Source organism: Cervus elaphus, chromosome 17 (genome assembly GCF_910594005.1).
Source record: "Cervus elaphus chromosome 17, mCerEla1.1, whole genome shotgun sequence".
Lineage (NCBI taxonomy): Eukaryota > Metazoa > Chordata > Mammalia > Artiodactyla > Cervidae > Cervus > Cervus elaphus.
This window is the reverse complement of record NC_057831.1, coordinates 18,248,392-18,275,387: the sequence shown is the minus strand read 5'-3', so window position 1 is coordinate 18,275,387 and position 26,996 is coordinate 18,248,392. Positions and strand designations below refer to the sequence as shown.

Genomic DNA, 26,996 nt, shown 5'->3' with positions numbered 1-26,996 from the left:
AGTGGGGAAAGATGCTCTCCTCCCACAGGGCAGAGGCATCCATAGACTCTGGGATCCATCCTTGCCTCCATCCTCAGGGATCTTTCTCAATCAATTATCTCTGTAACCATATCAGAGCCTCCTGCTCTGCACGGGTTCCTTCCGCTTAGCACATAAACATGTGTAATCATTTCCTCACTTGGGTAAATTGTTTGGGAAGTGAATGTTAATGCTAAAGGCAGAATCTGGAAGTTGCAGTGATAGGAGATTTGAGAGTGAAGAAAAGACTTGGGTTTCATCATTGTCTAGGATTCCATTTTTCCAAGTGTCTCCAGAGTATTTCACTTGTTAAAATGTTGATGTTGAAAAGGAAATCATATAACAAAAAGTACATTAATTCAATGTTTAGACGGAGAATGTATATGTTCAATTCAAAAAGGTTTGTTTCCCCTTTTAAACCTAACTGCCACTTGAAAGAATGCTGTTCATTAAATTGGACATTTTGTACATTGACATATAACCCTGGAAAGGAAATTTTCAGATGAAAATAAGAGCAAATTTTAAATCAGATGTTTTAATTAGAGATGAACATATCTGATATTTTCTAATTTTGTCTTTGTTGCATGATCACAGTAAGTCAGAGATTTAGAAAAACTGCTCACAGCTCTGAAATCTGTGAAATCTTACTAGTTGCATATTTTAATACAATACTTAATAAAAGTCAAAGGAGGTTATAAAAATCATATTTTCTCACTGTTAGAAAACTACTGCCATTTGTGCTGAACTCCAAAAGTAAAAGCGGTTTAAAGATGTAGCATTAATTTTGAATTGTAAATACATATCTTACAGATTTTCATAACTATGTTGCCAAGGATATATCCTCAGCTACCAAAAGTATGCATATACTCCTGTGATCGTGTTGGCAGGAAAAATGGTCGCAAGCCAAAGATAGTGTCATTTATTATTAGAAGGGAACTAGGAAAAAGCAGTGTTGAATATAAGACACAGACATGCATTCAAGTAAATACAGACACACATACACACCCAGGTAGCTATTTTGATCAGTATTTTGCATATGTATATATATTTTTTGAGTATGCACCATTATATATCTGTGGCACTGTGGTTATTAAATTTAAGCTTGCCAATCAATGAAAGCCTCACTGATCAAAAATTGACTTTGAAGTTAGGGTATGTTGCTACCAGTTGGTTAAGATGCCTGCATCTGAGTAGTTTTGTGGCCTCTGGTATAAATACAAATTTATAAAACAGTGAGCAAATGCCATAGAACCACTGACTGACTAATCTACTCTTTTGTAAACTTACTTATATTCTTAGCCTGAATAATGACTTGGATGAAGACTCATAAATTCATTATTCACCAGTCAAGCTACTGTTTCCTATTATTCCTAAAATTAAAACTGTTCTCATATTCTAAGGTTTCTAAAATAAATCCATTATTGTCATCCCATGTCTTAAAAGTTTGAATCAAATAGTTTTCAAAACTGAGTCAATCTTTTAGTTCATTTTTATCAATCAATGAGTTGTTCCTTTCTTAAGTATTTTCTTGGCGGGCACTTTTATGTTTGCATTTACTTTGTAAACAACCAATTAATATGAGAATAATCTAGTCTCTTTTATTTTCTGTTATCATTTCTTTATCCTTATCTAAAGATTGAAAATTATGTAACATTCAGAATCTCAATATGATAAATTATATTTAAGTTCAATTCTAGAAGTGTTAAACTATATCTTAAAATATACTCACTTTGACATAAGCTTTTGGTCAGAATGTATGAGCTTTTTTCATTAAAGGATCTTGCCTAGTGAACATAACTATTCAAAACATAAGAATCAAATGAGCCACTGAAAAGTTCTAAGTGTGGAGTAATAGCATCACTCATCTGCATATAAAAGTTGGCACCTAGTTTTCATGTTCCTTCAGAAAAGACTATAGACAGTGATGACAAGTTAAGCGAAAAGTTATAAACAAGCAAGAAATTATACAGTGCACTGATTCTCTTTCCTATTCCTGCCCCACTAGATTCCATTTTTAAAGATTATATAAAATATTATGTATAAAAATGGCAGTCAAGTAAGTTAAAGGAATATTGTAGTTTCCATTTAGTGATTGCCTTTACCAAATGGTGGGTTACTGGGGCTTCAGGGTGATCTTTTACTCCTCCAGACACTTAACCTGAGAACATTCTCCAGTTCACCCTCTTCTTCACCAGCATTGCTCTGCTCTTGTTCAACCCTCATTTCTCTCAGCTAAGCTATGTTATACCCAGCTAAAAGCCACCGTGTTTTTAGTCTTCTTCAACCCTTTCTGCATAGTGATGCCTGAGGGACCTTTCTTAAAAGGCTTTCAGGTTCATACCTTTCCTCAGTTGAAAAAGCCATGCTTTCTCATCTCTACACCTCTGCACCTCTGGCTGTCTGTTCCTTTAATGGCCTTTTTCTCTGGTCTTCCCTCCTCCACCCATTACATAATTCAGAGCTCTGAGCCGCCCCTCTCAGGGCTAGGTCCCCGTCTTTTGTTTTCCAAAGTACCCTTATGACTGCACTTCTTCCCAGAATTTACCAACAGAGCTGTGATTGTTGGGTTACTTCTTTCTTCACTCTAAACCTCTCTTATCACGCACAATAGTTGGCATAGTAAATGCTCAGTTCTTTTGGGTTCATTCATGAATTCATCCACTTAGCAGCTTTTTAAATACCCATTAAGTGTCAGGCAATGTTCTAGGCACTGGGGATACAGTAGTGAACAAACTAAAAGAAAATGCAAGCCCTCTTGGGTTTCATAGTCTTGTTAATGGAGAAAGATAGCAAAAAATAAAATAAAATAAACTAGTAAAATATAAAGTTGTGTCAGGTGGTAAGTGTTACAGCAAATTGGGGGTTTGGAACTGGGAGAAGTGTATGTGGTGACACTTTAAATTGGGGATTTGATGGGGGCCTGGGGATAGAGTGACACTTGGATAGAACTCTTAGAAGAGGCCAGCAGGACAGTCATGCTCGTAGAAGGAGCAAGAATATTCCAGGCAAGGGATGAGGAAGTACAAAGGTCAAGAGGTAGGCACATGCTCAGAGTGTTCAAAGAACAACAAGGAGGCAATAGGTGGGTGGTAGAAGGCAGGGCTGTGGAGAGGGAAGGGAGCTTGCATGTGTATGGCCTACAGGTGATTGTCAGCAAAATGGTGCTTACTCATCACTTCTTGGCATATAGATGGAGAAATAATGGAAACAGTGAAGGCTTTATTTTCTTGGGCTCCAAAATCTCTGCAGATGGTGACTGCAGCCATGAAATTAAAAGACGCTTGCTACTTGGAAGAAAAGCTATGACCAACCTGGACAGCATATTAAAAAGTAGAGACATTACTTTGCAGCAAAGGTCCATCTAGTCAAGGCTATGTTTTTTTCAGTAGTCATGTATGGATGTGAGAGTTGGACCATAAAGAGCTGAGTGCCAAAGAACTGATGCTTTTGAACTGTGGTGTTGGAGAAGACTCTTGAGAGTCCCTTGGACAGCAAGGGGATCCAACCAGTCAACCCTAAAGGAAATCAGTCCTGAATATTCACTGGAAGGATGGATACTGAAGCTGAAGCTCCACTACTTTGGCCACCCGATGCAAAGAATTGACTCATTGGAAAAGACCCTGATGCTGGGAAAGATTGAAGGCTAGAGGAGAAGGGGGTGACAGAGGATGAGATGGTTGGATGGCATCACCAACTCGATGGACATGAGTTTGAGCAAGCTCTGGGAGTTGGTGATGGGCAGGGAAGCCTGGAGTGCTGCAGTCCATGGGGTTGCAAAGAATCAGACGTAACAGTAACTGAAGTGAACTGAGTTTGATAAAAATTATAGGAATGAATAATGAATACATGGAGTAAAACAAGTTTCCGCTTATATCTTAGACAACAGTGTCTCAAGATAAGAATGACAACACAGACTTAGAGAGTGAACTTGCGGTTGCCAGGGTGAAGGGACAGTTAGGGAGTTTGGGATGGACGTGTACACATTGCTATGTTTAAAGTGGTCACTAACAAGGGCTCACTGTATAGCATATGGGACTCTGCTCAGTGTTATGTGGCAGCCTGGATAGGAGGGTGGCTTGGGGGAGAGTGGATACACTGTACATGTATGGCTGAGTCCCCTCAGTGTTCACCTGAAACTATCCCAGCATTGTTAATTGGCTCTACCCCAATACAAAATAAAAAGTTTAAAATAAAAAGAACATAAAAACAACAGAAAAAAATAGCAATGACAAGATTTTTCACTCTTGTTCACTCAAGTCATTCTAATGCTACAAGCCTAATTTCATAACCTCTAGATTACCTCTAAGTGCAAGAGTGAGTGAAGTAATTCAATCCATAGTTTCTACATTAAAGCTGCAAAGCAAAGATCATTTTGGCTACGTGGTCTCATTTGCTCAGAGACTGTCATGGATGTGAATGTAGGTCTGAGGTCTCTAATGCACTTCAGAAAGACATCATGCAAAGAGTAGGTAGAATTATCAACCCATGGTAATCTTCAAAGCAGGCAGTTAAGAAATGGATATTTCTATAGCTACTATGCATTGGCTGCACTTTCCAGCTTGTAAAAATATCATTTTTTAATTAAAAAGTCTTTTGTTTGAAAGACCATGGAATAGAAAAAAATTAATGAATTTTTCTGACACTACTGATGCTAGCACAAATTTGATTGAGGTATTAATTACTTAAACAGGATGTGGAGTTTCTAAATGATGTGCTTTAGGATGCCTCTTGGGAGGTGCTTTAAGGCAACTTCTGGTTGCCTGCTATTAGGAAACGATGTTCTGTGTGAGCAGGGGGCGGACATAGTTCCTGTTCTGTCCCTGATGGCTAACAGTAAAACTGAAGCTCTGAAAGCTGCTGGTCATTCCTGGATGCAAAATATACAACCAGCTTCTGTAATAAAAAACAAAGGGAACAGAAGAGAGCTGGCCCATTTGTGAAGGAGAGAATAAAAGCCCCAATCTATTAAGCCACTTAAAATTCTTTCCTTTTTGGGTTAAGAATTGTTCCATGATTTAATAAAAGTTAGGCAAAATGGAGAAAATACTTTTTAAAGTCTGTTTCTATGGGAAAAGTGATAACATATAATCTAACTTATTGGAGTCGTAAAATGTTAATATCAGACTTTCTCAAGAGTTTGGTGCAACAGACTTTAATTATAGCTATTAACCTGTGAAAGCTATTAACCTGGTCACAAGATCAGAAAATACAAAAAATTGGTTATAAAGAGTAAGAGGAAATTTGAAATAAATAATAGAAGCTTGTCTTACTTAAGAAGGATTCATTTAAGATGTACTTTTATAACATTCTGTGTTCCGCTTGGATGTCTGATGAGAGAGGGTCAAGAAACGTAAAGTCTAGCCACTATTATATGGGAGTCTGGAGTATAATTCAAGTGATGTTTTACAAGATTCAGATTTCATGGCTTAAGTGTGTGGAAATGCCAAACTAGAAACTTTGGGGAAGTGTTTAGAATATAACATGTGCTGATATGTTTTCAGTACAAAAGCCAACAATTCAGATGAACTGGGTAAGAAGGAACACAGCATAAACAAAAAAGAGCAGGACAGAGCAGAGCTGAGAGAGCCTCATTTTTGTTTTGAGTCCTCCATGGATACTCTCTTCAGTCACACTGAGCCATCCATACACGAAGACTTCATGTAAAGGTCTTCATCATTCTTTGAGGCTCAGCAACCTTCACTCACTTCCGCTGTGAACCTTCTCCAGTTTACCCAGACAGAGCCTGTTTTTGTCCTCCATGTTTCTCAAGCACAGTTTAACTGGCTGAATTTTAATATATTTGCATATTTATAAAATCTACTTGACTAACAGGCAAATTCTTCAGGTCATATATTTTACATCCTCAGCACCTAGGTCAGTTCCTAGCAACTAAATCATTATTGACTGCATTGAAACAATGAATTAGTAAATACGAAAATTACTAAATTCCATTTACCAAACTTCCTCCATTGTTTTACAACTCTATCTTCCTTCTTATTACTGGAAAGAGCTCAGTGTTTCTTTTTTTTTTAATAGATGGCTGTCTAAAACTTTTAATCAAATTAAAAAAGCAAAAATCTTCCAGTATATATAAACAATATCTTGAAATAAAAATTGTTGCCTTACAGTAGTACTTAATAGAATCAAAACACTAGGGTGATTCATCCATCATTATCCATTTAGAAAATGCATGAACAAGCTCCAATACCAGCTGAGGTGAAGAACTGACTCATTAGAAAAGACCCTGATGTTGGGAAAGATTGAAGGCAGGAGTGGAAGGGGACGACAGAGGATGAGATGATTGGATGGCATCACCAAAGCGATGGACATGAGTCTGAGCAAGCTCTGGGAGTTGGTTATGGACAGGAAAGCCTGGTGTGCTGCAGTCCATAGGGTCACAAAGAGTTGGACACGACTGAGCAACTGAATTGAACTGAAGCTCTTCTTATGGGAAGTCAGACATCATTCTATTTTTCTCCTTAAAGTCCTCAGTTTTGAGGCAGTTGTTTCTGTTCACATATCTGGGATTTTTTCATTTCAATAATATCACTCCATAATTTCTATTGTTTGAAGAAGTTTCTCTAAAATAGGTCTCCTTTAGAGCCTATCTATAAGATGACATGTTACTATATTTTGATTCATGAATATTGATGAAAAAAGTTTTAAATGCAGTAATTAATTTTTTAAAAGAATAAATTCTTTTTGACTTCTCTATCTCATGTGCTGACTTTTGGGGAAAAATATTAAACCCAGATGATTCATTTGTTGGTGTTTCTCAAAATCTTGAAGCTCCAACCTCTTTAACGGAGGTCTCTTAACACTTAGGAAATTAAAGAAGCTACACATTTTTCTTACCACTTGATGAAACCAGGACCCAAGACTAAAAATTGAACATTAACTATGGCCAACAAATTTAAGACAGATCTAGGTATTTGAGAATCTGTACTCTGATTAGATCCCCAAACAGAGACTCTATCACCTCCTATCAGATATCCAGGGCCGAAATTAGCTCACTTTATCCTTTCTAAATATTTAATAAATTGTTTCTCAGTGCTACATCCAAAATGGAAATGATCTGGAAAGAAAGAAAAATTAGCAGGCTTCCTCTGCCCTCTGTGATTAAGCATACTTCCCCAGTGTACCATAAAGGCAGCAAATTTATGGTTTATGAAGGCCTATCACCCGATACTATGCTCAGGAAAAAATATTTCTAAGGAGTAACGTGTAAGTGCTTTTCCCATGTTAAATCAACAATGCTAAAAAAACACTAACTGTTAAAATTTAAATATCCCACAACCAGCAGAAGGAAGACTTAAATTTAGAACCCTAATATATACTCGTCTACTGTTCAGATCTGTTTTCTATCTAGACCAGTCCTGTCCAACAGAACTTTCTGGAATAATGGAAATAGTCTCTATTGCTCAACCCAGTATGGTAGCTAGTAACCACATGTGGTCCCTAACACTTGACATGTGGCTAGTACAACTGTTAGGAACTGAACTTTAAATTTAATTTTGTTTAATTGCAGTTTAAATGGCCACATGTGGCTAGTGGCTACTGTATTAGAAAGTGTAGATCTAGCAGATCTAGGGTGTAAAACGCATAAGACTGCAATCAAGTGAGCTGGATTCAACCCTGCTTCTGCCATGGACTACTTTGTGAGCTTGATCATGTTATTATTCATTCTAATGCTGTTTCTTTATGTTTAAAGTGATTAACTAGATGATTCCTAAGATTTCTTCTAAATTATTTATGCTCTACTTAAAAAATTCTTATGGAGTGTGACTAAAAGTTGCAAGTTATTATTTCACTGTCCTCATGAAAATCAGTCTTTTAGTGACACCATGCCTATTCATGAACATACATATTTCAAATTATCTATAATACAAGAATGAATACACAATGATGCAGAAGAAAAAGTAGTTTTGTAGTTGTATTTATCCCGCCTAATCCTACTCCTGGTATGCTATGACACTGGGTAAAAGAAAAATCTAAACAGGATTTCCTTGCATTGGTACTTGATTTATTGATTCATCAATTCATATTATTCAGTCACTCAGTTTATTGAATACACTAAGCTCCAAACACAGTTAATATTATATGTGATGTGATAAATGTGGAGGAGGGGAGAAGACAGTTTCTAACTTAGCTTAGAGGAATGTGAATATCTTTGCGTGTGTGTGAAGTTTTCTCAAAGGAAGTAACCCACCAAAGCAGAAGTCTATTTCTTTAAGAGTCCATTCAGACACACGGCCGTGGTATTGCCCTTACCCTGGGCGAGAAGGTTCTTGCATGGGGCCCATGCTTTAGAGATCTCTTTCCCGACTGCACTCCCCTCCTTTGGCAGCCCACTCCTTGACCTTAGACTGTGCTCTGCATACCTGTGACCCTGGAATTCTCCCCCCACCCCGATGACCGGAGCTCACTTCAGGGACTGTGAGTTGCCTTCGTCCCAGGTCTGTTCTGAGGGTGAGCCATACCACTGGTGTGCGCTGTAATAATGGGGCAAAGAGGTGGGTATTTTGAAGCACGTGGGTGGAGTTTGATCCTCTGAGCATTCCAAATATCTACATGTGAGAGCTGTAGTCTCATAGAGATTTGGATATTAGGTACATGTGAGGGAGCAAGGGGGGCAGGCCTTGGCCCATTCGGAAAACCATTACCGACGCTAGAAAAAAGCACCGTAGGTCAGAAGAGTTCTGTTGGTGTGGCATTTACATGTATTTCGTGGGCAGTTAAATTAACTGAAGATAATAACACATTAGAATGGTTGCTAAGGCATCCCAGCAGGCAGTGTGCATAACTGAAGTGACACAGTTTTACCAAAAAAAAAAAAAATTCACTGCTAAATCTAATCTAATAACTAAATACCCTAAGATGATTTAGGTCATTTTGGTTATTTGTGATTTGAAGGCTTGTTTGTTCCACCAGGGGCTTCCCTGGTGGCTCAGATGGTAAAGAATCTGCCTGCAATGTGGGAGACCCCAGTTTGATCCCTGGGTTGGGAAGATCCCCTGGAGAAGGGAAAGACTACCCACTCTAGTATTCTTGCCTGGGGAACTCCATAGACAGAGGAACTTGGTGGGCTACAGTCCATTGGGTCGCAAAGAGATGGACATGACTGGGTGCCTATCACTTTCACACTTTCACTTGCTCCACCAGATTAAAATCATGAAGGGAAGCCTGCTGCTGGGTCTGATGTCTATCATCCTGCAGATTAATAAAGCTGAGACAGCAAAGTACAATTAAGTAATATGATAAGTTTTATCAAATCTGTGGGATAGCAGTACATTATAACTAAATATGTTTAAAGTAAATCTTCACATATTGATTGATTCAATTTTATCTTAAATGAAGCAGAAGCAATTATTTATGCTTATGTTATTAGCTACTATGAAATGCATTGTATTCACTTGACCCAAATATACTAAACGTGTTTGCAGACAAAACCAAAATAAACAAAAAAAAATCTATAAATTTTTGGATACAATACAAATTTCACTTTAAGGAACAATAACAGAAAAAAAATTTCTAAGTTTTAAACTCTCAGACACCACCAGGGCCCAATGAATGACACTGTAAGTACTCTTATAATTCAGAAAGAGATGAATGGATACATTATGGAGTTTGCGTTTATATAGGGAGAGGGAGAGGAAGAAAGAGTTCAGTGTAGGAAAAGGGATGTGGTCTAAGAAACCTTGGTTATAGATACTTTGGACGAAAAAATAATTTCCAAGTACTTCCCTGGTGGTCCAGTGGCTAAGGCTCTGACCTCCCAATGCAGGGGGTCTCAGGTTTGATTCCTGGTCAGGGAACTAGATCCCACATGTTGCAACTAAGAGTTTACATGCTGAAACTAAGACCCAGTGCAGCCAAATAAATAAATAAATATGAAAAAAAAACCCCCGATAATTTCCAGGAAACTGGGACAAGTTGGCATATTGAATATACATCATTTATCTTTTATGTTATTAAGAACTTCTACTTTTGTCAAAGAAAGAAACTGTAAGAATATCAAAAGGAAAGACACTTTCAAAAATACTATTTTAATACTATTCAAAGTTCTAGAGAACTGAAAAATAAAGATAACTTGTCCTGGGGTTCAGAAATTTAGCATTTCCAACTGTGGTCAGTTCTTGGTTTGATTCTTGAGTCTAGTTTTACAAGCCAGAGTGGTTTTCTCCTTATTTAAATGGGGTCCAGTTTATTTTAGCTCAAGATTCTGCCTTTTAAAATCTCCTCCAGAACTGCTCAGAAAACCCAAATGCCTTGTTTATGGAATAGATGCACAGCAGGGCTAAATAAATGTGGAACTGCTTGACAAGCAGGACTTCTCTTTTATTCTATCAGAGTTGCTGTTAATCTTCAGATGATTATTTTTGCAATATAAAATATACAGCCTGGATTACAAAAACTAATTCCCCACCTGACACACTCATAAACAGTTTTATAAGAGCTAATTTTAGATCATTCCTAGTTTTTTTTTCCATTTCATCATTAGAGATACTTAAACTTTTAAAAAATTCTATAGTGCCTCTCAAGATCCTCATGTAAGCAAACACTCTCCCACGATAGAACCCAACAGATGTAGGGGGTTTAGCATACTATGGGAAAGATGAGAGAGTGGCGTTTATTATCTTCCCTTGGTTGAACTGGTGGTGTGTTATGAAAAGCTGATGATGTAAGAAGACGTGATACATAAGAGAAGGCCAAAAACAGTGACAGCAACAAATAAGACAAAAGGAATAAGGGGCATTATCAATCTCAGTATTTGACACACTCTAATTGATAGCTATAATCACACTGTTGTTAGCCCTTAGGGCTCATTGAGTGGGCTTTCTGCAAGCAAAGTTACGGCATCTGACATTTTTGTCTTAACAGGAATTCTTCTCACTTATGCAAGTCTTTGTTCCATAAAGCATTTTCATATTTTTTATTATTTCACTTGCTTCTTACCATATCCCAGTGAGAGGAGTAAAATAGAAATCATTGCCTATATTTTATAGATCAGTAAAAATGGTCACAGACTACAGTCATACACTCTTTAAGTTGTTCTGAGGTCAGAATTACCGGCATGATGTACTTTTCTTTCTACCAGACTTTGAGTCAAAACACACCTACTGCTCCCCATCCCCTACATGTCATATTTGAAAGAAAAAGAAAATTTCTAAGGAAATTTTTCTCCTCATGAAAGCTGCTATTATATTTCTAGTATCTCTTCTTTGAGATAGGTTAAAATACCCAGGTGCTATTTAAGTTAACAAACATAAATAGTGATTTCTTTAAAAATAGAAATATTTCTCTTTAAGCAAATAATATATAAAAATTTGGTTTTCTGGGAAGAGGAATTAGGGGATTATGTTCCTTTACAAAAAGACTCTGAATAGGATTGCCTTAAATAGCAAAATTTCCCAGTACATTTAAGCTATGCTGATTTATGAAAATCTGATTCATATAGAACTTTACAGGAATACATCTGTTATATAAATCCATGCTCACCTGTAATTTACTCTAGAGGGAACAATTGAGTGATAATAATAATAACATACTCATACAATTCTTCATTATATATTTTAAAGTGCTTTCTCCTAATTTATTGCATTTGTCTTTGGCAACCTTATAAGGGAGGTAGAGAGGGTATTATTATCCTTTCTTTACAGATGAAAAATTGAGAGGTTAAGTGACTTGCCCAGGGTCAGACAGACTATTCATTCATTTACTGCTATTTGAGTGATGTAGTTTTAACAGTGAAGTCAAGGAAGTAAGGTTCTTCCTCTTAATTTTTTTTTTTTTGGTAACCAGCTGTGAAGGCTATTAAAATAGAGGTGGATGATCTCACAAATATAACGCTGGATGAAAGAATCCAGACACAAAAGTTACATATTGTAGGATTCTATTACTATAAAATTCAAATGCAGGCAAAATTAATCTATGTTGGCAGAAGGCAGAAGAGGGGGATGGTGAGGGAAGCAGGGCAGAGTTTCTAGGATATGAGACATTCTATTTCTTGATCTGGTTTGTGGTTACACAGTTATGTACACTGTGAAGATTCATTGAGATGTATACTTATCTACTTTTAAAAATACATATTATACAAGTTTTCTTTAAAAGAAGAATTTTACATTGTTAAGAACTGTGCAATGCACTTTATAAGATCACTATATTATACACATCCTTCAAACATTTGTGATTTCAACTGAATTTCTTAGCTGCATTTTTAAAAATGAGAGTATGAATTAAGTCTGAAGAGTTTAAAGAGAAAAAAAAAGTTGAGAAAAAATATCCCATGATCACCTTTATCTGAAAAGTAGCTATATGAAATGGGAAATTGGGGCAAATTAAGACAATGATATAATTCATTTAGGACATTTATACTTAATGACATTAAGCTAGGAAGAGTAGGGAATTGGGATTAAGCTGTTCTTCCCAAAGTGTATCATAGAGCACATATATGAATTTAGAGAAGATGCAGATTATAATTTTAAAAACAGCCATTTTTATTTTAGAACTTTATATATTACAGTGCTGCTTTGGACATTGGGGTAGAAAACCATTTATCACTGGCAATTATAAAAATCTGAGTTGACTCTGCATACCTGGGCTCCTGAGAATCCCAAGTAACCTTTGTTGTTTTTTTTTTTTTTAATTTTTTTTACCAAGTAACCTTTGATGTAAGAGTGTATGGGAGTAAAATGTTTTGACCATTATCCATGATAAAAATTACAGGTGCATTCAAATGCCTAAGGATTTCCAAAGATCCTACACCTTCTGTGATCCTATAATCCTGAGAGCTAATGCTGCACTTGTACGCAAAGTTACCACAGATGGCAGATGTTTTGTTTAATTTTCACATACACTCTTTTGCTGTTGTTGCTTTTCTTTCATTTTACTTGTTTTTAAAAAGGAATCCACAATGGCACCCTCTGCCTGATCATCCACATCAAATATCTATCTTGACACCATAGGTCAGGAACAGAGAATTCCCAGGCAGTGGGTCAGGTGTGGTCCCAGGATGCTTCCACTTCATCAGTGACGTTCTGAAGACAGCTCCACGACAGCTAGGACTACAGCTTGCTGACCATCTTCCCAGGAGGGCTGCTAAAGCCATCCTGTGCAGGGAGAAGCCTTTGACCTTTAGCCCATGCACACATTTGTTTTAATTACTGGCCAACTAGTGTGTTTCTGTGCATTCACTACGACCCAGCTAACTATTTTTTTAAAATACATTTTATATCCTGAACACCTGCAGGCTGCTTGCCACACATCGTGTGGAATGGACATGATCAAGTTGATTGTCATCACTGCATCCAGGGCGAGTGTGAGACACCGCCGTCCTCTGGAATTTGGGTTATTAGTCCATAACCCTGTGTTCCCCAATATTGCTTATGTCACAAACTAGGTCAGAAAGGCAACTCCAGAGAGAGACAGGCAGGAAGAGATAGGAAGAGGCAGGTTGAAGGAATTCTACTCTTTGGGGCTCAGCAAGCTGCCCCAAATTCTTTATCTCTGGCAAAGGATAAACAAACCTGAGAAGCTGGGACCCACATGTCTATGGGCAAGTCCAAGAGGAATCATTTCATGATCTTTTTTAATGTCAGAAATTAGGAAGGCATCACTGTTTCTGGGTGGAAGCACAAATAATATTCACACCATAACTGCTGATGTTTTAACCATTAACTCTACTGTTTTATTACCAATTTGCGGGGTCAAAAAGGCACAACTGCTTTCTCCCTTCAACAAAAGAAAACCCCCTTGAATCACTGTGGGAGGTTTGCTCTACTAATTCATGGGAAGTCACACCTGGTTCTTTTGACGTCTCATTTTTGTTTAACAGGCATGTCCCTGAATTTCATCTCTCTTATAGAAGTCTTCCTCAGCGTTCTTTGTCACTTGCTTCACCTGGAATCTCCTCCCTCTTTTTTTCCTCCTGTATCAGTTCTGCAGATGTGTTTTCATGCTATCCTTACCATGTGATGAACGGAGTCTATCACTGTTTTTGCTTGTTTATTTTAAAGGAGTCCAGGGCTTCCCCAATGACTCAGTGGGGAAAGATTCCGCCTGCAATGCAGGAGACACAGGAGATACAAGTTCGATTCCTGGGTCGGGAAGATCTCCTGGAGGAGGAAATGGCAACCCACTCCAGTATTGCTTCCTGAGAAATCCCATGGACAGAGGAGCCTGGTGGGTTACAGTCCACGGGGTTGCAAACAGTTGGACATAACTAAGCACATACACACACACACACACACACACACATTTACCATTTTAAGAAACTGAAGTATAGTTATCTTATAATGTTGTGTTAGCTTCAGGGGTACAGCAAAGTGATTCAGTTATCATATCAGTTTTTTAGCTTTTACTAATTCTTACTTCTTTTTGTTACAGGTTATACAATAGATACATTTGTTACACACAGTATTGACCACAGCTTTGAGTAACTTGTCTTTCAACACAGAAAAAGATAAATTCAGATACTTGCCATCAAGCCTTGTTCTCCTGGTTTCCCTGGTTCACCCTTAAAAAAGAATAATGATAATTTTATTAATGCCGTAAACAGTACAAACCAACTTCAATCTTTTTTTTTCTTTTTCGCAATATCCACTGGGGATTGAGAATGTAAATACATACTTCTCAGGCTAAAAAGAGGAATGCAAACATAATGAAATATAAAGAGTACTGATGTTCTTTCTTCAAATGCATTCTGTAAACATTTTAAGATTAATATGATGACTCTGTGTTACTTACTGCAGAAATTTAAGAACTATGCCAAGAAGGTTTTCTAAATAAAACTAGTAGGAGTGATTATATTGTAAAGCAGCTAAGGCTTTCTCTATCTTTGGGGTTTCATCCTGAGAAAAAGTGAGACCTTAGAAGACAGTTTTAAGATGAAACCTCTACCTCTGATGGTCCAGTGAAAGCAGTCCTAACAACCAGAAAATTATGCTGAGAGTCAACTTCCTTCATAAATTTACCACAGCTTTTGGAGAGGAGGTTGTCTCAGAAAAGGTTTAAGGTACCCTATATTCTTTAAAAAAAAGAGCCACTTAACACATACATAAATATGTGAATATAAAAATTAAATATGCCAAACATTAATGACTATGGCAGACTTTTTTTTTTTGGTTACCTTTATTTTCAAATTTTTCTACTTTGTGGATTAATATTTTATTATTACCTTTGTACTGTGAAAACACTAATGAAAATAAGTTAAAGTAATATATTAAATAAATAATTTAATTCAGCAATAAACCTGAACTTCTGGTCCAAAAGTCATAAGTGTACAAATTTTTTACCTTTTCCATGTATTTCTTTAAATTGCTGACTTGCCTTTACAAAACTAAATCATTTATCTGATGTCTTGTGTTACTCTATTATTGACATTTCACCAATCTAAGTAACTAAACACTTAGTAAATTAGTACTCAGATCAAAGTGTTGAGATGGCTAAGTTATTTCTATTCATAAGCTTCACATACAAAGGACAAATGATATTCACATCGTAAATGCTGTTGTTTTAACCATTAATTTCACTGTTTTATTAGCAATTACTTGCAAGGGATTAAACATTAGGATGATTTACCTCTTTTACTTTCTGTAAATTGCATAGGACTTTATTGTCTCTGTTTTGGTCCTTTGGGAAATGTTACCAATCTCCCATCTAGTTTTTCATGCCAGTCTTCCATTTAAACCAAAGGTTGTGAGGTCCTCTATGGCAGTCAGGACACATGTGATCAGGCATCTCTACCTGCAGGTTTCTTGAGGCTTACCTGAACACCAGATCAGTCGCTGTTTCCAGGCCTCTCCTGTGGTTTGCATGGGTGCCCGGTGGGTTGAGTGGAGAGCAGACTCCTGTGGGCAGTCTCCTCTGACCGGTGACTTTCCTATCATCCCAGTTCCCTCAGCCCACTCCACTCATCTAACCTTCACCACCCCATCGTCCCCAACTCCATCCCAATTCTCAGCGCTTCAAGGGAAACAAAACCAGTGAGAACAACTGAACCAAAAAAGCAACTCACGGGCACGCCTGGCATTCCACGGGGGCCATCCTTCCCTGTGTCCCCAGGCGGCCCTCTTGGGCCCGGGGGGCCTGGCGGGCCTGGCGGCCCAGCCTGACCTTGGTCACCCTGCAGTAGAGAAGGGGACAGACCAACAATAACTGTGAGCGATAAAGACCCAGGTCTCCTTTTCAACACTTTAAATTTGTATTATCTAATCCCCGTTTATACTATAAAAAGAACCCGAACAACCAGGAACCTAAAGCCTGAAGGCAATTTGCCTGCCAGCAGGAAGCAAATAAATATTCATGCTGGGTGAGCTGAGTAGACACTGTTGAAATCAAAGCTTGGGAACCGGCATTCTCAGCTCTTGGAAGGAGTGTGCATGTTATTATAACAGAGCTGGCAGAAAACTTCTGCATAACTTTATCCATGACAATGCTGCATTGGTTATATTCACCTTGCTTAATAAAATGGCTGCATTTATAATTGGACAAATATCTACTTTTTCATAACTTACAAAATTAAACATACAAGGCTCTAGTCATGCTGAGAAATAATTTATACATTACCAAAGCTAGAGAGCTTAGAAACGGGACCTGTCGCTGGATATAATTTTTAAGCTGTTTTCCTTTTTCTTCATTTAAGAAAAAATTAGATAGGCTTTCTATACCTTTTGCTTTGGGTATTTTCATATACATTTCAAACAAATGCAGCTCATGAAACATAATTTCACTTTAGTATATTTTAAAATAAATACCCACCACCCACACCCCATCCATGAAAGATAAATGGTTAAGCAACCGTATACAGAGTAAAAATCGAATGTAAAGGAGAAATCCAACTTGAGCAAGAATAAGCACTACCTTAATCAGGCGGCGTTTAATGAGCTGCTGATCAGCAGAGAGAAACCCATGATTGATTTTAGGAAACACCATCTGATCAGTCAGGTGAGGTCAAAGGTTGGAGTTCAGAGGTGAGAGAGTTGAAGAATAGGCATCAGAAGACCCCAAGAAAGAAATAAAGATACACACATTAGACTTATAATAACCATCCAGCAAAACAGAACTGGTACTTGTGTCTGACATCAGACTCTCTGGCTCTTCTTGAAAGAACCATAACCCTGAAATGAGATGCTGAAACCAGATTTTTAGTTAGAAATGGATCTTTTTTTTTTTTTTTTTTTTTTTTTGCTGTGGGTGTTGGGTCTTTTTAAACATTGTACATAGAGAGGCAGGTAACCTCAAGTCACCTGTACTCTGAGCAGAAAGTCCAGAGACAAAGCGCCAGTTCAATTTTCGTCAGATTCATCAACCAGCATAATGTGGCGTGAACGCGACTGTCACATTATAGATGCCCAAAGTCCAGAGTATTTAGGATTATCTGATGTACTGAAAGCTATCACAGAGCATGGTGATGCATGCCAATCAGACTACCAAGGCATGGCACAGCCTATGAGAGCTTGCCTGCCTTTCTTCGACTTCAGTATCCTCCCCTCTTTCAGGCTCAAGATTCTCCTTTTTAATATACATTTGGTCCCGCTGATGGAGGTGAGGTCCTGGATGCCCAGTGACCTGCTGTGTGGGATGAAAGGCGTGACTGGACTCGGCAAGCCAGTTGAGCTGTTCTTGCTCACGCTTATGCTGGTTGCGGGCTCTGACTGAGCAGGCATGGGTGCCAACCACAAACCTTGACGGTGAGGATCTGGTTACTGTGCAGGGCAGCGACTGTGGGGAAGCCTGGCAGACCCTATGGACAGGGCACAGCACCAAAACAACACGACACAAAACGTCACACAGACATTCCACCGGCGGACGGACAGAACAAGCACGCACCTAAAGCCACCCCACCCCGGCTCTGAGTCTTGCCTCGTTTGACACACCCTGAACAAAATCAGATCTGTGAGGTCCCCAAGCCAAGCATTCCTTCAAGGGAATGGTCGACTAGAGGACTCAGGTCCACTGGGATTCTGCATATATCCTCAAGATTTCTGGACTCTTACATATAAAATGTTAGTACGGAATGGAGATAACTACAGACTCTGTTACGAACACAACACTGTAATTTCCTTCTACTGGAATTCTGTTTACAACTCAGGATGTACGTGTATTAAATCTTTTTTTGGACAACAGTGAACAGAATTTTGCAGTCAGATCAGACGTATTCCTCCGAATAACTGCAGTATACCTCACAGAATATAGTCTTACCACCCACATATCAAAATTTCTCTCTCCGATCATATGATGACTCTCAGGTCTTTCCTGTCTCAGGAATTCCTGCAGAGGTGGTGGATGGAAATCTGTCTCTTATAACATGCAGATTTCATGTCAGGGGGATTTATGGTCACACTCTGCAGTAATCGCTTCTGTCACGTAACTTTTCCAAGAGAACTTGACAGTTCACACACCCCCTTGAAGCAGAAAAGTGGTTTTGAATTCCTTAACAGAGGAGAACGAGGGAAAGATGTTTTAAAGGGCCTGAACTTTACTAGCTTGTACTAATTTGTCCTCACAGGCTTTATCAATTGGGTAGGTCTGAGAGAGAAATTTTGCCTGTGTTCTATTTCTTTTTCAATGACATGTGATACCAGAGGCTTGAATTCCAAATTTTTTTCCCACGCAGAATCCGTTTACTATACAAAAAGTGAACAACAACCACGACAATATATGGCCTTGAGCATCTGCACAATTCCTTCCTATGTTTACTCATCACTCTTCCGACTTCCCACCCAAATCTATTTTGAGGATATTTTTGGAAAAAGCCAGAAATTTTCTAGTTTTTAAATTTTATTAGTTTTGGTACATTTTCTCCCCTATTTCCCCTTATTAGGAATCTTTTTTTTTCTTAAGAGAGCCAATAAAATTATGTCTGTAGTCTGAGACTGCTCTTCAGCCCTAATGCCTTTGGTTCTCCTTCTTTAAGAGCTGGGACTTCTGAGGAAGCAAAGTCGAGGACATCTCATCGCTTTTGCCAAATCCTTTCCGATAAGGCTATTAGGTGGCTGGGTAGTTTCAAGGTGACCCATAGCCTCTTTTTCTTCTCCTCAAGTAAAAGTTCTTTAAACATAGACTCTCCACAAATTCAGCAATGCTACAAGTTGGAAAACAGATGTGTACAATTTGCCTTTGTTTTACTATGGAATATGAGTTTAAAATGTTATTAGATGGTTACATGCCAGCATCTTTCCATCTGTGACTCATTAGCCCTATATTACACAGTCAGAATTTTATATATAAACCTCATATTTATGTAACAAAGAACAAAAACAGATACAAACAAGAAGTCTATGAGGGATCGGAACCTTGATTAGTGGCGATAAATCATAGTGTCACTTGAAACGGGATTATCTAACAAAAATAATTTAAAATTAAAAAACCTTTTTAACAGCACACATGGTAGATCTTACAAATGTTTTGAAATTTGCATGTATAAATAAGTCACTTTTTTTACTCATATCTGAGCATGACCAGCTTGCTGTTTGATCATATTTTCTAAATGCTTACCAAAAAGCATTAAGTTTTAGAACTTAGTTTGGTTTCCAGTTGCCATTAAGATCTAAAGAGAGAAGTGGATAGGTGATTCCCATCTCAGACAGACCCTTTTTCTCAAACAGAACATCTCTGTTTGAGGAAGCTGATTTATATTCCTCAATCATCTTAATTGTGGACATGCTGCCAATTAGGTGCTTAGAACAACATTTAAAAGATTTCATTAGCAAGCTAGCCAAAAGGACTTCAGGAGCTTACATGCAGTGAAGTAGAAAGGAAACAGGTGGACAATTCTCATGAATTCTAACAAAAAACTCACGGCCTGGGCTACAATATCCTAGACTCCATGCTTCTCAAACTGGGATAATGCTTAAAAAGAGCAGATGAGAGTGTCCTGTGGAGAGCTTAAAGACAATAATAAATGTGGTGCCTCTTCCTTAAGAGTCAATTTTAATGAATAGTAATTTTTTTTTTTTTTTTTGGGTTGTGGAGCTTGCAGGATCTTAGTTCCCTGACCAGGGATTGAACCCGTGCCTCCTGCAGAGGAACTGTGGAATCCCAACCACTGGATTGCCAGAGAATCCCAATGGGAAGTAACTTGAAACATTTTTAAATAAAGCAAATGTTGACATAATTTGGGGTAGAATGTAAACCTGGCACAAACCTTAAAAAAAATGTTACCACTGGATAGTAGTAGAGAACCCGGCCTTACGGGGGATACCCCCAGGTCACACACACACCCTGGGCTGACCCTGCTTCCTGCAGGAGGTCTTTGGAGGGCGAGTCTGAAAGCACTGGTGCTGAGCGCTTGTCTGCACATCCAGGCTTTGTGTGACCAGAACTGTGAGGCCGCCCTTGCTGTTCACACAGAGGGGCACTTTAGCATTACACACGCCGTTCTTCCACAGGATCATTAGTTATAGTCCTTTCTTAATAAATGGAATGGACATATTTCACTTGGGTCTACATCTCAGAAAATTTGCCGGGTACACAGATGGTTTGAGTGGGTGTGAAAAAAAAAAAATCTGTCTCCAAAAAAACATGGAGAAAGAGCCCAGGAATCAGCTGAAATACTGAAATAATTTGTACTCATTTTCACTCCCAAAGATTTTGAGTGCTTAAGAAATTGGACATACAAGAGTATAACCCATTTTCCTGGGCATAAAGACTTAGACAACTTCATGAATCTTCCCCACATTCCGTGAAGAAGGTAACCAACCAGGACTAGGGTTTGGATTCCATTACAGGAGGAACTCTGTCTCCCTTCATTGCCTTCTAGAAGGAAAGATGCTGGTCTGCCCCAGAGGGATAGAGGACAAATACATAATTCATAAGAAATGTTGCTAACTACTTGGAGGCCATTAAATATAAGACGCTATTGTCATTTTTATCGTGTACTCAGTAATGATGAGTGTTATATCATTACATTATAGTGAGAAAATTTTGTGTTTTATCAAAAGTATGCAATAAGGCAATGATAGAGCCAGAAACTTAATCTAGGAATTCTGATTCAGACTTTGTCATCATGAAATTTACATGTTTATAATTTCTCTCTATTGGTTTTATAGTTTAAATATCAGAAAGCTGAAAAACTGACTAACATGCAGAAATATTTAAGAAGCATTTACTGAGCACCTTCTGTGTAGTCTTCACTGCGCTAGGCCCTGGGGATTGCATGGTGAGTAAGACCCCAAGCTCACTAGGTTTAATGTGTAGTGGGGAAATAGGGAAAAATAAGTGGGCTGTAAAGATAGGACGTGATAACCATTATGATGGAGAAATGGAGAAACTGCAAAGGAAATAAAATGTGCACCTAACACTCAGTTGGCGGAGTCATGGAAGACTCCCCAGTCTGGTGAATGAGGCATCAGGGGTTGGCAGAGCCATAATAAAATCAAAGATAGGATGATCATTTGGGAAAATGTTACAGGCTTCCCTGGTGGCTCAGATGGGTAAAGAATCCACCTGCAATGCAGGAAACCTGGATTTGATCTCTGGGTTGGGAAGATCCTCTAGAGAAGAGAATGGCAACCCACTCCAGTATTCTTGCCTGGAAAATCCTATGGACAGAGGAGCCTGGCAGGCTACAGTCCACAGGGTTGCAGAGTCGGACACGACTGAGTGACTGGGAATGTACAGTAGTCTAGTTGAGGGGACTATGTTCTAGAACTAGAGGAGGACAAATTCATAGTTTCATGTGATTTACGGAGGTAAGATTCACAAAACTTGTAGCTTCGCTGAGAACATGCAGGAGATAGAGAAGCAGCCCTATGTCGCTACCTTGAGCAACAGGAGGATAGTAGAGGGAATTCTAGGAGGAAGCAGGCAGTTGGTTTTGAATGATGAATTCAGTTAGATGGCTGGATTTGAGGTGTTTGTGGACAGCCAAGCGGCAGCAGTTGGATATGCATATAAAATAGTCAGGAGAGAGGTAGGAATCCCAAGTCACAGGGCTATGTGAAGTTGCTTAGGGAGGTGGTAGAGAGAATAGACCTGAGAAGGAACCCTTGGAAAGACTTCAGTTCAAGGGAGGAACAGAGGAAGAGGCAACTACAAATAGAATTAAAAGTGGTTGTAGAAACAGGAAGAATAGGAACTCTTTTAAATGACTCAAAATGGTAGACACATATACTTGACTTCAGTTTACTGCATCATTAATTGTACTGAATACATGCATATAAATGACTCACAGCAAGAACAGGCTAACAATGGCCAATATCACTAATGATGAATGCTCACTAATAAGCACAAGGGAGTGTCTGCAAGGTTGTAGACGTCTGGAGGAAAATATTAACAATTATGTTAATTATAAAGGTGGTCAAGGGGGCCTCATAGCAAATATTTAGGAACAGATGATAAATGTTATACTGAAAAATGAGAAACCCTGAGTATCTCCATAATGTAAATAGTATCATAATTGTTTACCCAAAGCATATCATGCATTGCAGCATAACCATTATGGTGGGTATGTGTGCAGCATAAATAAAGACAAATATTCCTATAAGTTGATAAAATGATTTCTAGCTAAGAGAGACCAGATGGGGAAATATTATAATAGAATGCAAAAATATTTAGGCAAAGGAATTACTTTAGTTTAACAGCAGGTACTCTTAGAAGGCTAAATAAGGGAAAAATTAAAAGAAAGAAATGTGCTGGCAAATCATTCCATATTGTTGTAGATGGTATAATCTGTCTGAATAGAAAAATTAGCTGTATGAAGCTAAATAGCTACAAGAATTCTTTGAACAACCAAATAAAACGAGCATCAGAGCCTGTGAAAATCAGTATTTATAGCTGGCTGAAAAAGACTGTCTTATGATAATTATGCAAAGAACTAGCTTTCTGTAGTTAAATAAAATATTTGGCTCAGAATGTTAATATTTGTTTTTTATAGGTACTCTAAGTTCCATGCTATTGTGTTCTATCATAAATGTTAACCTTAGTTACTCCAGGAGTTATCTTTTCATATGTAAATAATAAACGTGAGTTTATAAATTATTTAGAAGAGAATAATGCAATCTCTACATTGACAAAGTCATGTCATTAAGTATTATAGCTACTGAAATGCCACGTAGGCAAAGATAAACTGCAAAGGATCTTGTAACTAAGCAGAAAGAGGGTAGATAAATGTCAACACTGGAGGGTGTAAAGGATGAGAAAAACACCTGAACTATACATACTACATACTGAGACAGTATTTCCTTGGTACATATGATCTGAGACAGGGTTTTGGGAGGCGTTGTGTTTACTAAGAACATACAAATAAGAAATACCAACAAAAGACCAGAGCCCCATGAAAACAGGTAGGATTCCTGAAGAATGACTGCCTGAGCCTGAGGAACTCAGAGTTGCACAGATGTGGAATACAGAGAAGAAAACAAAACAGCCTCACATAATATGGGAAATAGTGCAAAGTTAAAATTATGTCAATTTTTAAATAAATATTTTGCTATCATTGGATGATAGCATCACTACCTCAATGAACATGAATTTGAGCAAACTCCGGGAGATACTGAAGAACAGGAGAGTCTGGTATACAGAGTCCGACACGCCTTAGCGACTGAACAATAACAAAGTCATTGGCTCAATCCTGTACTGGGGTTTCTTAATAATAATGAGACAATAAATAATGATAATGATGGTAATGATAGTAGTCAACACTCACATGATACTATGTGCCAGCCATTAGTTCTAAGAGCTTTATCAATTCGGGATCTTAGTTCCCCAATCTAACTTGTGCTCCCTGCAATGGAAGCATAGAGTCTTAACCAATGGACCATCAGGGAATTTCAATGTTAGCTCTTTTAATCCTCAGAACAACCATCTGACTGGTGAGGAATTGGAGGTACAGAGAGGCTATGTGTTTTGCCCAACTAGCAATAAGTAGCAGAGCCAAGATTCACACACTGGCCATCTGCCCCAGAATCTACCCTCTAAGCCACCATACTTTCCATAAACTCTTCACAATGTCTGAATTTCGTTCCCATCTATTCATTCATTTATTCAAGAAGAATTTATACTATTACAAGAATTTATGCTTACTATAAAAAGGCAATATTTGGGTACTGAGATTAGAAAGCCTTATCCCAGGCTTCATGGAGCTTTGAGTATAATGAAGAAAGGTAGACATTAAACAAACAATTATAAATGAGGTTGGGGTCTCTTTTCACGTACATGTTTATGCTCTTTTTCTCTTATATTCCTCCATTTCTTTTAATCCCTCAGTAAAGCTTTTGGTTGGCCATCTGCTGCTGCATCAGGAGAGGTACAAGGAGACAGTGGAAAACAAAACCTGTTTGCCAACATTGCTAGAAACCAAAAATATCCAGGAAGATACTCCGCAAACTGGAAGAGAGGAAGGGGAACCTGTGGTTCCCAAGAGCAGAGGGGGTCTAAGGCTGGCTCCCCCACAGCACTTACAGCAAGGCAGTAATACCGTAAAGAAGAAACGGCTATGTGACACGCCTAGATGCACAGGCCCGTGGGAAGCCCTGCAAAAGACTTCTGTGTCTGAAGTGTGGCACAGGGACAGCACAGTCCCCCATGATGCCCTGGTGATGCAGTGACACATGGTCTCTGAAGGGCATACAGTTTAGCTGGCTCATGCTGCCTTCTCAGCAGCAGACTGTAAGGACCAACGGTGGAAGACCAGGTGCCTCTCAATTCCCATCCCTAGGCTTTTTGCTGCTATAAGACCCTAGAACAACTGTGAATTGGTCCAAAAGGAGAAACAAAAGTGTAAAAATCCCAAGAAGACTGATCTTGATTGTTTTGTTGGCACAGGCAAGTGGAGGTTTAGATTCAGAAATCAAGTTGTTACAGAAAATGGAGTCATATTTCTTGCTCATTGAGAGTTTGGATTGAGACTCACACCCCTGAAGCGAATATAATGACAGTTGGCAAAACAAAAGCCACGAGAATCCACGGAAAGGGGACCGAAACCGAAGTGAGATGGTCAGGGAGGACTTCCTAGGGAAGCGATGTTTAAGGTGGGACCTGCAGAACCAAGTACCCTGTGGTCGCTCTCCAAGGGCTCTGACCCTTTCCTTCTTGACAGTATCATCAAGATGAATATTGGAGCCAAAAAGAAAGCATACTTTTCTTTTCCAAAGAAATGCTGAATCTACACTTGGATTACAAAGATTAGGTAATGTTCTAGGCATTCCCTTGAGACCTAGACCTTGTTCTCCACTTGAGGAAGGTTAGGGTAAGGGGAATAGCAATGACCATGGGGTGTGGGATTGCTGTGGGAAGTCAGATTGATAAACTGAAAGAGATTAACTGAAACATCCATTCCTTCATCTAACAAACAATATGCAAAATATAGTGACAGAAGCTGTAGGGGTTTAAATCTAGCGGGGAGGAGAGGTTATCACATGATTATCAATTCAAATAGAAAATATACTGAATTATTGCTGATTGCTTTGGCCACCTGATGCAAAGAGCTGACTCACTGGAAAAGACCCTGATGTTGCAAAAGATTGAGGGCAGGTGGAGAAGGGGGTAACAGAGGATGAGACGGTTGGATGTAATCACTAACAAAATGGACATGAGTTTGAGCTCTGGGAGATAGTGAAGGACAGGGAAGCCTGGCACGCTGCAGCCCATGGTGCTGCCAAGAGTCAGACTTGACATGACTGAGTGATTGAATAACAACAACAAAAACGCTGATTAGAGGAGCAAGCAGTATGCTTTCTAAGCACGTTCTGACTTGGGGATGGAGTGGTGCTTCTGTAAAGTTGGGATTTGAGATGGGCAAAGAAGAATGAAAAGGAAACGGTATTTGAGGAGGGGTGGGTGTGGACTTGGGGCCTCTGGAAGAAGGCATTCCGGTCTGAAGTATAGTGAGCAAAAAGGTAGAAGGTATACTTGGAAATTGCTGGTAAGTTGAGTTTAGATGGGGTGAAGCATACAGTTTTTAGGAAACAACCTAGAAAAGCTGATATGGTATAGAAGCGGGAGGTCTTCAAAGAAGCATTAACGGGGGCCATGGTGGGAAACCATGAAGGTGTTTATACAGTGAAGATGCCATGCCATACATGCATTTGAGGAGGACATGCTAAGTCACTTCAGTCATGTCTGACTCTGTGACCCCATGGACTGTAGCCTTCCAGACTTTGTCAATGGGATTCTCCAGGCAAACATACTGGAGTGGATTGCCATTTCCTTCTCCAGGGGATCTTCCTGACCTGGGGATCGAACCCATGTCTCTTATGTCCCCTGCATTGGCAGGTGAGTTCTTTACCACCAGCGCCACCTGGGAAGCCAACCCTTGCCAAATTACAAAAAACAGATTAAGAATTAAGTTGTAGTCCATGATCCTTTCTCTGCAATTCCAAAATCCAAGGTTCCTGAAAACAAAACATTTCTTAAGTTTAACTAAAGATTTTTATAACTTTGTAGCAAACTCATTTGGTGACAAGAACTTATTTGAGCAGATGTGAGGCTATGTTTGGTCACTAATAATCCGTCTTAGCATGAACATGCATGTGCTCCACTGCAGAAACTGACGGCTTGATTACACATGCCTCAGGCCTTGCTAACGGTGTCAGACAATACGTGGTGGATGAAAAATAATAACTTTCTAGTGCCTAAAAGCTCTAAATTCTGAAACACGTTTGACTCCGAGGGTTTCAAGAAAGGATTGTAAGTTTGTTCCCAAGTTGATGACAAAGATACTTTGAGCAGAATTAAAGATTGTAGGAAGAGTAGTAAGTTGTGAAGTTAAGGCAATGCATTTAGTTTTGAACAGTACAACTTGTTAATATAGGCTAGATTGGCAAATGTCCTGTTTAAATACATGGTAATCTGAATTATATATTATAATTAATACAAGTTTACAGTAATTAGAAATAAATTTTCCTTTATGATTGCAATTTTATATATTAATCAGGACTAGCCTGATCATTTGTTACCTTGTGTCTTTTAACAAATTGCTTTAATGAATAAATAACCACATTGTGGTTAGCATACATGTTTTGCAAGTAAATGCAAAA

At 38.6% G+C, this 26,996-nt stretch overlaps 1 protein-coding gene across 23 annotated transcripts in view; it reads right to left on the bottom strand.

Annotated features, from left to right (window-relative positions):
• COL25A1 (collagen type XXV alpha 1 chain) overlaps positions 1 to 26,996 on the bottom strand; it is a 501,341-nt gene that overhangs the window by 117,550 nt on the left and 356,795 nt on the right. For 21 of the 23 annotated variants that reach the window (XM_043871317.1, XM_043871320.1, XM_043871305.1 and 18 more), the window contains exons 8-10: positions 16,879 to 16,950; positions 16,034 to 16,141; positions 14,498 to 14,533 (exon numbers count right to left, since the gene is read on the bottom strand). In XM_043871317.1, coding sequence (XP_043727252.1) covers positions 14,498 to 14,533; positions 16,034 to 16,141; positions 16,879 to 16,950 — 216 coding nt within the window. Of the gene's footprint in view, positions 1 to 14,497; positions 14,534 to 16,033; positions 16,142 to 16,878; positions 16,951 to 17,701; positions 17,762 to 26,996 lie in introns of all 23 variants that reach the window. The other 2 variants (XM_043871301.1, XM_043871316.1) reach the window with 1 other exon arrangement.